General features: G+C 34.4%; 1 protein-coding gene across 3 annotated transcripts in view; it reads right to left on the reverse strand.

Annotated features, from left to right (window-relative positions):
- The window catches only part of FYB1 (FYN binding protein 1), a 170,529-nt gene that overhangs the window by 16,022 nt on the left and 141,707 nt on the right, over positions 1–12,800 (reverse strand). For 2 of the 3 annotated variants that reach the window (XM_081293858.1, XM_081293859.1), the window contains exons 9-14: positions 12,547–12,691; positions 7,757–7,773; positions 6,628–6,694; positions 5,660–5,797; positions 3,944–3,969; positions 2,845–2,911 (exon numbers count right to left, since the gene is read on the reverse strand). In XM_081293858.1, the coding sequence (XP_081149984.1) occupies positions 2,845–2,911; positions 3,944–3,969; positions 5,660–5,797; positions 6,628–6,694; positions 7,757–7,773; positions 12,547–12,691 (460 nt within the window). The remainder of the gene's footprint in view (positions 1–2,844; positions 2,912–3,943; positions 3,970–5,659; positions 5,798–6,627; positions 6,695–7,756; positions 7,774–12,546; positions 12,692–12,800) is intronic. The other variant, XM_081293860.1, reaches the window with a different exon arrangement.

Below are 12,800 nucleotides of genomic sequence, written 5' to 3' on the forward strand. Positions count from 1 at the left end.
TTATAAAGTTTATCTGTATGTTTATATTTTTGTATATACTCAAAATGGAGAAAGAGGGATATATAGCACAGGATATTGTTCAGTGGTAGAATGCTTGCCTAGTATTCATGAGGCCCCTGGTTTGTTATCCAGTATCACAAACAATAAATAAAAAGAAAAACAAAACAAAACAAAATGGCACCCAAGTGGGAGGCAGGAAATGTTGGTTAATGAAAAATGCTTAGGTAAAATGAAGACTTTGTATACTATATTAAATAATATGGTTAATATTCTGTCTTTAATTTAACCACTTTATTAAATTGTCTATTTGAATGTGTGTTTGTATAAAAGAAAGACACATTCTAAGTGTTTTGATCAATTGATGGATTTGATATTAAAAATAAAAAGAACTCTAAGGCCTGAGCATTGATAGTCACTATAGCTCATTCATACCAACTGGACTAAAGCCAGTTACCACAATAGAGGTGAATAAGCCTAAGACAGTGCTCTTCCAGACCAGCCACACACAGGATGATCTGGGAAGCTTTAAAAACATAATAATGCCCTTGCCCAGTTCCTAGAAATTCTAATTTAATTTATATTTGCTTAAATTAATCTTAAATTCTAATTTAATTAACCTGAATGGGGTCTATATACTAACACACATATTTTAAAAGCTCCCCAAGTGACACTAACTTTAATCTAGGTTGAAATCTATTTGCTGGGTAAATATGGATGATAGGGAAAGGGCTAAAATGTTTTACGTATTAGTGACTAGTGAAATGGTTTAAATACTGATATTAATTTTTATTTAGATGATCTAAGATAAAGATTATTGGTAAGTGATTTATTTAAAATGTTTGATTCTAAATTTTTGATGCTTAGCATTTAGTTTATTCACTGTGAAAGAAGAAGCACATACCCTTTCTCTGGTTCTGCATCTGTCCTGTATGTGCACTGCCTCTTGGGAGACTAGGCACTAGTGGAGCCGCTGGTCCAGATTAGCTCTCCGGGGCCATAGAATCTACCTGAATGCAAAAATGCCCCACAAGCTAACTTTGAAAATAACTTATTTAAAAATAGACTAATATGTTTAAAAAATATAAAATTGTTTTAAATTCTGAAAATAAGCAAAGGGTAGGAAAACAGTCCGTATCAGATAATGTTTAATCAGCTGGAGTTTGTTTTGCTCTAAGAAAAGTACCAGTATGTGATTCTGGGTTCCTGGAGAGCTGGTTTTTGGAATGTGGTGGCACTTCTGTAGTAATGCACAACAGAAAAATGCATTAAAATCTATCACACATAGAAAGAACTTCCCCATGGTGAGGAATATTAAAACTTGAATGTGTTACTGAAAGTTAGGTTTTCCTTTCATGGAGAACTGAAAGAAGGAGAATGATTTTTGTTTCATCTTGTTTGTTTTGCCTCTGGAACTTGATCTTCACATATGAATGACAGTATATTTTGCCTTCAGATTCTTTGATGTTGATGCTGCTCTAGTTCAGTAAAATTGGTTCAACAATGTTCATAAAAAAAGACTTAAGAGATTTTTCATGTATTCTTAAGGACAGCTCAGAAAAATAGTACTTCTTGGACCCACTTATGTCACTTCTGTTCTTTGATTAACCAAGTATACCAAATATATATTTGGTTGTGGATGAACCTTTATTTTTATTAATTTATTTATTTGTATGTGGTGCTGAGAATGGAACCCAGGGCCTCACACATGCTAGACAAGTGCTCTACCACTGAGCCACAACCCTAGCGCCACCAACTTTTTATTTGTCTTTCTTTTAGTATAACAGGGCATTCTTGTTTTTTATACACAGTATTATCAGATCATCTCACATATTTGGTTGAAAATCTGGAAGTATCCTACCATGTAATGTTCTATCCCAAAATAATTTTCAAAAGGTACTCTTTTTGTATTAACTGATTTTAACAGATTTTCAAACAATTTTGGAGGGGCAGGGTACTGGGAATTGAACTCAGGGGCACTTGACCACTGAGCCACATCCCCAGCTCTATTTTATTTTCTATTTTATTTAGAGACAGGGTCTCACTGAGTTGCTTAGCACCTTGCTTTTGCTGAGGCTGGCTTTGAACTCGTGATCCTCCTGCCTCAGCTTCCCCTGAGTTGCTGGGATGACAGGCGTGTACCACTGAACCTGGCTCAAACAATTTTTACATAAAATTAAATTGAAACCTCAGTTAAGCTGGAGAAGGTCACTATTCACTGTCGACTTTTTTTTTCCCCTCTTATTTTAAGTGGAACTTTTGAGACTCTGATGCTTTTGTGGGGGGGAAAAATAGATATTCCTTAAAATCCTTAAAAAATTTTTTTCTCTTTTTTTTTTCTCCTTCATAAAGGAAGCTCTCTGATGGAGGATAGAAGTGGCTTGAACAGAAGGGTGAGGGCTGAGATATAAGGTAAGGAGTATATTAAAGGCAAATTTCATTTTGGGATAAGAGTAAAAATAAGGAGAGATGAATTATTGAAATGGTTTATGATAAGAATCTCAAATATATTTCCCAGTGAATGAATGAGCACATGAATGCAGACATCAGTGAGTTACCAAGTCAGTGAGGTTAATCAGGAGACAATTAGCAGAACTGCAGAATCAGGGTATGGGGAAGGAAAAGGGGGGGGCAGAAGGTAACTGGGGAGAAGGAGGATGGGGACAATTGGCTCATAGACCTGGCAGAGAGTTAGAGCTGAGAGCAGAAGGGAACACAAGTTTAGCAAGAGCTGATCCACGAGATGGCACACAGTAGACACACATCCCATCAGGATTTTATTCCAGTTGAATTTTCTAGAACAATCTCATTCTCAATCCTTCATTATAAGGAAAGCATTTTTATTACCTCACTTCTGCTGGTGGAGCAGGGAAATCTGAAGCATCCACATCATCATATACTTCTTCTCCCACGTCTAATAAAAGACAGAAGATCAAAGACTAAAACACTATTCACTTAAATTTTGATAGAGTATTCATTGATGTCTTTAATATAAAGATTGCTTCAAAAATAAAAGCCAGAAGATTTCCTGGAGTCTGAGGACTTTTCTCTTACAAGCATTGTTTGTTACTCAAAATGGGGAGGTTCTTATCTTCTAAGTTGTGTGTATTAAATTTTCCTCAAAAAAAAGAATAAAGAAAAAACAATGATCATGATTCTATGATTATAGCTACCATTATCTGAAAAAAAAACAACTCATGGTGCAGTGACTGTAATTATCTAAATATCCAGTAGTGGAATGAATGACAGGAGTAACAAACTGCTGAGAAAGAAATCAACATTATTGGCCACCAGCAATAGGAAATGGAAATTGAAATCCATATTCTGCAGGGTTTGGAGCACTTCAGTAATATGTATCATTCTATTTATGGATCTATGTCTATGCCTGTCTGTCCTGTAAATACTTCCGTTCTACTTGCTGATCTAGATTTATTTTGTTCAAGGTAAATTTAAAACTTTGAAAGAACTGTCTCAGCAGATCAAAAGATAAACTTGACTAAAACTGCACAAAGAAAAAATGGCTTAACTTTAAATTTTCCAAATATAATATAAATTATGTATAAAAATTCAAAGAAATTAGATTCAAAAAGGCCTCTATGGCATATAAACTGGCATGCTTTTATATTCGAGAATCCTATATATCAAGTGTGGACTGAAATGGGGCAGAGAGACATGGAGGACATTGATTTTCATCTCTTCTACTTATCCCCAACTCCACAGTGTTTTCTGGAAGATTTGTTTTAAAACGTTGAGGTTTGTCATTTTCTCATTTTATTGTTGAGCAGCCGTGGCCACCCAAGGTGAAGTTGCTTGCGTAAGGTCACATAATTTATTATATTCAAAGTCAGGACTTTAATGCAGATACTGTAACTGCATCCAATGTTTCCCACTACCCCATGTGCAAGAAATAAAGATATAAAATATATAATTAGTTTTTGTTACTTACCCAATTGCTTAGGAGGAGAAGGGAAACTGGAAAGAAAATGAAAACACAAATATAATAAGTATAATATGAACCTAGAAAAAATGATTTCTTTATATGAAAGAAGAGTGAACAGGCAATAGCCCAGAGGTTTAAAAAGGTTAATTAATCTGTTGACCATCATTCCTTTCTTATCCTCCATTGTTCCAGAGTTCTAGTATCTGTGCATCAATTTGAAATTTAGCAAGACTTTGTTTTGTACCCCAGTGTTGGCCAAAAAAAGTAAAAAATCAAGACAGTCAATTGACATAAAATATATAAATGCCCACAGTCATTGAACAACATTTTCAAATTGTTCTGAGGTTTGTACATATTATTGCATCAGAATAAATTAAATAGACTTCATATTTTGGAGTCATTTGTGACATACATATCACTGGTCCAAAACTGTTGAATAGAATTAAAGAAGAAAAATGCAGAGTAAAAAATCAACAAAGGTCATAGGAATATGACCATATTTCCCCAAATGCGTATTATATTCCCTCAAAGCAGGAGAATAGTGAATAAGAGAGGAACATCCACTCAAACTAAAGAGTGAGAGCTTATTAATAGAAGTGATCTGAAATCAGAATTAGGTGGTGTTTAGTTGCAACAGAAAAACAGCTTTGCTTTTATTTCTTCCTGAACTGTGGATTCTAAATACACAGAAACACAAACACAAACACACAAATCTTTGAAAGAATAGTGTATAGGATAGAAATGACTTATGAGATTGTGAGGTATCATTAATTAAAATAATCCAAAGTCAGAATTGGGTGGAATGGAAGCAGAAAAAAATCGGTTATTTTATTTCTAAGTAAAAATTACATATGAGTAATGCTGTTCAAAGATTTATTCTAATGTTTTCTTAAAATTTCGAGTGCACTGTTTATTGACTGAGGTCTTTTGGTGTTTCATAAAAGGTTTAAAATTGGTAATTTTATATGGAATTAATAACTTTACCTCTAGTGAAATGTGGTGAATACATTAAGTACATATCAGACTTTCTTGTGCCGGGGAACATGAACCTTCAAATTCATATGTAAGGATTTATACTAAAGGGTTATTTTTGGATGGAAAAAGAAAATGCATGCCTTAGGCTTCATTTAGGCAAACTTGAGATATTTAGATAATTTTAGTATAGGAGGAATATAATTCAAATAGAACTAATATATCGCTGTTGTGGAACAGAGTTACAAAGACTTTAAATATTATATTTAATGAAAAGAAATTCTAAATTGTGCCCTTTAATTTTAGCAAATTCATTTTTAACAGATAAATGAAAATTTGAAGATTTGTCAATATAAAATACAACATATTTTACTATTTGCAGTGCTGGAATTGGAATTACAAGCTTTTAGATGGAAAGTTATAACTTAAAAAAAAGCCCCACTAAATGGTGTATTCATGTGTGTGTGAGCATAGGAGGGTTTATGTGCTGTGTGTTGTGTGTGTTTGTGAAAAAAGTAAATTGTCTTTGAAGTAAATGATGATTTCTGAATACTTGGGCTTCCCTTATGTAATTAATTTGTGAGTTTAAGCATGACACCATATGTGAGTCTAAGATAATTAATGGCCAATAACATCAAGATGGTTTAAGCCTATCAGGATTTGATTATTAGTTATAGAATATTAGTAGCTTTTAATTCAATTAAAATTAGTGTAGTTATTGTGCACTGAGTTCAGTTGGTCGACTCTTACGATGAACCTTCATCATTGTCTGACTCAGAGACTTTACGTTTCTCTCGTATACTTTTCTTTTTGTCACTTTTTCCCTTTATCATCTTCAAAATCCCCCAGGACCACGTGCTACTCTTCTCTTCCACCTGTAGTGTGGAGCTTTGGAGCATGCAGGCATTAATTAGAATGAGATAACCAGCAGACCATGAAAACATTGTGTGGATATCTAGATGTGTTATAATTACACTGTCAGGTAGCAAGTAAACCTGTAATCAATGAGGTGGTGCTATTAAGCCTATAGATCTTGTGTTTGAATATTGTTTCTACTAGGTTGGTCATATTTTCTATTTAGTGATATATCTTGATTCTTAAAATATAAAGTTAAGTCAGAATTAAGTTTAAAACATTGATTTAGCTTTATATATAATTAAAACTAAGAAATTAATTGATCTTAAACTGTAATATGCTATTTAAAAATGGCAAGAGAAAATTTATTATTAAACTAAAATATTATTATTCCCATAAATTATCACAAATATTAAGATGTTTATTACACAAGCTAAAATATTAACTAATAAATATTGGTTCTGCCATTGGTAGCAAATAATCTAAATTTACTTGGGTTGTTTACAATTATGTTCTTATACAAATATAGCCATGTAATTGATAAACACTTCAGATAGCATTATAAAAATAAATGATCAATTTAATAAATAAACAATTGGAAAAAGTGTAAAAAAATCTACACCACTTATAATTTGTACCTGTTTTATTTCTTTTGCCATCGTTGTTGAGATTGTTCCAAACAATCTACCATCTTTATTAGAAGTGTGATTCAATTACAATTCTTTTTGATTAAACCCTCAAATCATTTTGGGGAATGAAATAAAGAACACTGCTTTCTGCTTTTTATCTTAATTGGAAATTAAAACTAAATTTCCATATGTATATAATATCTTGCAAAAAGGCAACCCACTGATTATTCTTACCCATCATTAGACTCTTCCTCTTCTACTCCATCATAAATGTCATCATCTAGTGGTGGTGGTGGGAACCCTTCATTTGGATTAGGGAGGAAATCTGTTAATTTTATAATATGGTCACATACAGATCAATCATATTTTGATAATAAATTTTTCTTATTTAACTGGAGAAATTATTTCTCTTCTATATAAACCACTTAAAAAGACAAACCAATCAACTAAAAAACCTCCTTAATTTCCCACTCTATATAGATAGTAGGTAACTTCATTGTTTTGTTTATCATTTCATAAAAATTGGGGGGGCAGAAATGACAGTGAAGAAGGAGAGATAAAATAAGGTGCTCTGAACTTGAGATGAAAGTGATGTGGAAGAATAAACATGAGAAAAAGAAAAACTGAGTAAGGGAGGTATTCATGGTAGAGAATCAAGTCAATGAGAAAAACATTTAGTTAATAGTGAGCAGACTTTCAGAAAATAATACGGATCAAGATGTAAGTGAAGAGAATCCAACAGATTGAAAGGTGAATCTGTAAATGTTGGTGGGTTACAAAACAGGAGGATAAGAAAGATGATATTTTAATGCTTGTATGTTAAATTTAAGCTCTTTCTTGACTCATTTGTTATAGTATACTCTTTAAGAATCTTGATATTTGATAAACATTTACTTAATAAAGTTTCACCAAACATGTTCTAGGTACAAGAAAAGGTACAATGAACTTGAAATTTAACTTTTTGTATGAAAACTTGAGCCCTGTTTTGTTACTAAGAAATTCAGGGGTCTTTTAGGAGCCGCAGTCATACAACCATATAAGCTGTTCTCTAAGCAAGCATATTTTTACACATAAAGTGGCCTGCTTTTAGTAACTGCTTGGACAGTTGGCACAAACCAAGACCACCTTGAATACACTGAAAGTGGTGTCAAGCTGGAATTCACAACAAATTTGAAAGAAAAAAGTGAGTTGTTCAGAGTCACTTGGTGACCATGACTAGCATCCAGATCATTAACTCTCAGGCCAGTGTTCTTTCTCTACATTAAGATCTTCTTCTATATTGGCAAACTAAATAGTTTTTCATTAACATACTAAAAATGTTGTAAAGAAACTTGTAAACATTGACAAAAAGTGTGTGTCTTACCTCCACTTCCACTATGACTGTAGTTATGTGAAAAAAAAACAGAAATATGAAATTAATACATGAGTTATTTAGCTCTCAGGAAGCAAATAATATATTATAATAAATAATATACATTGAGCAGTTATACAAAAGATAAATAACATTCCATTTAAAAGTCACCAAGATGTGATATGAAGAGCAAAAAAAAAAATGTTTCTTGTGATAACAGGTGCATAACAAGACAATCTAGCAAGACAAACAAAACCCAAGAACCAAGTGAGTCACAGTACTACATTTTATATTCAATTCCATGATTCTGGTTTTTTTTTTTTTTTTTGGTGATGCTGAAGACTGAACCCAGGGCCTTGTGCAAGTGAGGCAAGCTCTCTACCAAATGAGCTATATCCTCATCCCCTCTGTTTGCTTTTAACATTTTTCTATGAGGCAATTTTCAAATTATACATTATTGCATAATTCCACAGATTGACTAAAAAAAAATACCCTGAAAGTACTATTCTGGAAGTCATACAGAGGAATTATCATTGAGCTAAATTCAAGGATCTTTCAATATCTTAGAATCACAGCATTTTACTTTTAGCCAAATAACATTAAACACCTTTATTTAAAGAAAGAAGATTTAAAACACCGAAACCTTCATGGGGAATTTTTATGGCATGGCCCATGACTCTCTAAATCCAGATTATCTCTATTTATTAAATTATTCACTTCCTAACATTCTATACTTTATCTATTTTAGTGTTTATAATGATATGTTTTCTTGCCTGTATCTCCCACTCTGGTATGAGTTATTTGAAAGCAAGGACAATGTAGACTGTGAGAACTGGAAAAAACTCAGAAGTCATCTGTTCAATCAATACCCTATTTGCAAGAAAGAAGCTGAGGCTCTAAGAATTTAAATGACTTGACCAAACCCACTTCTACACCTACTTGTGCTCCCTACACCCCTCACTTTTGACCTTTGGATAATTTGCCAGCAACCGATATCAGTTTGGTGTCACAACCACAGAGGAAAATTATATGCTCATATCTGATTTCTTTTTTAAAAAATTTTAAAATAATTCTAATCAGTTATACATGACAGTAGAAAGCTCTTGGATTCATTGTACATAAATGGAGCAGAATTTCCGCTTCTCTGGTTGTACACGAAATAGAATTACACCATTGATGTAATTCTACCATCTTTCCTACCTCCGTGACCCCTCCCCCCATCCCTGATTTCTTAATGTTAACAGTCAATTGAGGAAATTGATCTGATGCAGATCTTGGGTCAATTAGAAGTAAAACATACTGTTGCTAATGGAACTTTATAGGAAAACATGCTATAATCATTGTACTATATACATAAGAAACTATTTAAAGAAGTTAAAGTATACTCTCTACTTGCTCTTGAACCATTTTTACATCTATTTTCTCCGACACTTTCCTCAGAGCATGAAGCCAGCAGTTAGAATCAGTTTGCATTCTGGTATGCTTCATCTCAGAGATTCTCATACTCAGTTTCTAAAGAGTGGGGTTATCATAAGCAAGGAGAAAAGCTGCCACCTGCTTATTTCCCTCTAGAGCAATTCTTCAACTTCCTAAAATGACCTGTTTAGAATATAAAACACTTGACAGGTGAAGGAGAGCGAGTGAGAGAAAAAGAGAGGGGAAGAGAGAAATTCATGGATTTGCTGTGTGATAGAAGAGTGCTACGTCCATCCCCAATTGCCTTTCCTTTACAGGCATTACAGAAACCGCTGTAGTTGAGAAGACAGAGGGAAGGACAGCTGTCAGAGCCTGTGCTTTCAAGTCTTGTGCCTGCTCTCAGAGTCTGAAGTACACAGCCATCTTCTCGCCCTGAGGAAATCAGGAAGCAGCAGGTAGAGGGTATAGGGAGATGGCAGACCTGGGAGGAGGGCGAAGGGCCTCATGATGATGGTGACTTCTCTCCTTATTCTTGCTCCAGCAAGCTGCCAGCTACACTCAGCATCTTCCCCTTTTCTGCTAAGGACAAAGCCTGTTCTGTTATGAGAACTCGGCTAGCAGCAGCTGTAGTTTCAAAAATAACCCATGTGTAGAAAGAGTTTCTTCTTCAATTTTCTTATTAAATATGCATGGGGAGGGGTAACTGCTAGTAAACATTGTGGGGTTATAATTAAGAGATCAAACATTAAAACTGTACACCAACCTATCCTTTTATTAAATAGAACACTTTTCTGCTCCATGTTTACTAACTAGAGCATGTTGTTTAGAATGAAGATATGTATGAACTGGATAAAAAAGTAGGAATAGTTTTGGGATATGTTCTCCTATTATGGCTGAATTATGCTTTTAGGAACATTATTCCTTTTCTATTGATTGATTTATTTTTCTTGAGTTCACATACCAGTGAAAATGTGTACTTATTGCAAATGGGGTTCTTTAAAGCCCTCCAAAAGAAATGCATTTTTTAAAAAGCAAATAAGATAAAAATACTGCATATGAATTGATAAATATTTGACATATTCATGTCCAGAAAATTATGTAAATTGAAGAATGTTAACCATTGGGAACTTCATCTGATGCCCAAACAAGGTCAATGTGCTTCTTATTATGAAGGCCAGTGTATGATCTGCAGACTGTAGTGCATGCTTTGCATGTGTATTTTGTGTAATTTATGGTTATAAAATGGTGAGAAGGCCTAGGAGCTATAATTTAGAAAGACAAAACTACCTCAAAGCAACAAAATGAGAAAGAATGATTATATAAGGTAAAGGATCATAAGAAGGAAATTTAATTCTTCATATGCTTTATAAGTATGTTACTAACTTGGTGCTTTTACCATTTATTGATACTTTTAAAAATTTCTCCTTTTCAATTTGAGTCATGAAACATGCATACACAGTTTTACTCAGGTAAAAAATTGTGGGTTTTTCTGAGACATTAATTGAGATTTATTGATTTCATAAGGTGGGCATAGAAAAATGAGGATTCTTATTTAGGCTGGAAATTTTTCCACTACTTTCCCTTCAACTTGAGGGCATTCTGTCTTTTAAAGGAAACAGAAGATATTGGAGGAAAAAAGAAATGGAAGAAGAAAAGGGATAAAAAAGTACAGAAGAAAGGACAGAGAAAGATCAGATCCAGGACAGAGGGAGGAGGAAGGATGTAGAGAGAAGGAAATTGAAGACTGAGGAAGGAAAGAAGGGAAGAAAGGGTTCCTGGTTTGAATTTGGATAGTTTTCCTTCTCCAAAGGCCCATGTGTCAAAGATTTGGTCCCTAGAATGTGGGTACCAGGAGTGCTATGGACTTGTAAGAGTTGAGGCCTGATGGAAGTTTCATAGGTCATGTGGGCAGGCCCCTGAAGGGAATTATGCACCTCGGTTCTTTCTCCTTCACCCCCTACTTCCTGCTTTGTAATGTGAGCAGTTTTCTCTGACATATACTGCCTGTCATTACTATCTGGCATCTTTGCCAGAGGCCCAAAGCAATGGGACTGCTTGATTTGGGACTGGAACATCCAGAACTGTGATTAAATAAAACTTTCCCCTTCATAAGTTAATTGCCCCAGGTATTTAATTATAGCAATGCAAAGCTGATTAATACAGAGGAATGAGGGAAAAGAGCCAATTTCTTCTCCAACTTCTTCCAGAAACAGTGTCTTGTTCTAAGAAGGCATTCCTGTTATTATTGGAGGGGAGATCACCCTAACTGAGTGGAGCATATGGCCAATAGAAAATTGTACCCTTAGAGGCCAGGCACAGTAGCACATGCCTATAATCCCAGCAGCTCAGGAGGCTGAGGCAGGAGGATCTTGAGTTCAAGGCCAGCCTCAGCAGTTTATCAAGGCTCTAAGCAACTCAGTGAGACCCTGTCTTTAAATAAAATACAAAAAAGGTTCAATGAAATTGCTCAGTGGTTAAACACCCCTGGGTTCAGTCATCTGTGTGTATTTGTATATATATATATATACAAATTTATCCTTAGTTGATATCCAGGGATCATAGGGAACTGAAATTTGACATTTAAAGAGTAAATTGTTGGTGAGGCAAGCTGGATCACACCTGTAATCCCAGTAGCTTGGGAGGCTGAGGCAGAAGATTGCAAGTTCAAAGCCAGCTTCAGCATCTTATTGAGACCCTCAGCAACTCAGTGAGATCCTGTTTCTAAATAATATATATATAAAGGTTGGGAATTTGGCTCAGTATTTAGGCACCCCTGGGTTCAATCCCTAGTACCAACAAACAAACAAACAAACAAAAAACTGTTGTCATAAAAACCATTTTTCCTGGGGCTGGGGTTGTGGCTCAGCGGTACAGCGCTCACCTAGCACATGCAAGGCCCTGGGTTTGATCCTTAGCACCACATAAAAATAAATAAATAAAATAAAGGTGTTGTGTGCAACTACAACTAAAAATTTTTTAAAAAAACATTTTTACTGTTATATTTTCAAATAATAATGTATTTAGTCTTAGATTTCAGAGTAAAAAAAGGGCTAACTTTTTTTTTTTTTTCTTTATGTTTTACCAAATCCTATTTGCTTTAGGAGCATAACTAAGATAAGATACTAACGAATACTACAAAACAATGTTTTGCAATGGCAACACATTTGACATGCTCTGGCAAGTGGCCCACTATATTTTAAGACCAAAAAGTAGAACAGAAGACTATTTAGTTTCCAGTGACCTTACAAGGACATTGGGTTTGTACAAGTGGCGATTTAGTGATAGAGAACATTAGGAAATACAGAAGGTAAGAGTCTAGGGTTTTGAAACATAATCTCCAACAAGGAGACAATCTGGTCTGTCTTACAGTGTGTGCTGGCACATACCTGGTGCTAGTATCCTGCTCTGCAACGTCATCATATACTTCTTGGTCGTCTTCAACAGGCTTTGACGATAGAGCACTGAGAGAGGATTTCTTCCGTCTCAAAGAATCATAGTCAATTTCTACAGCAGTTGTTTTAATATAGCCATCTACCAAAAAGGAAAAGACTTAGGTTTAGGCAACTACCACTTACATATTTTAAAATTGTGAATAAAATATCTGTTGCACATTTGTTCTTTAAAATTTCCCTTTATTTAC

This window comes from Spermophilus citellus, assembly GCF_964194105.1.
Source record: "Spermophilus citellus genome assembly, chromosome: 1".
Lineage (NCBI taxonomy): Eukaryota > Metazoa > Chordata > Mammalia > Rodentia > Sciuridae > Spermophilus > Spermophilus citellus.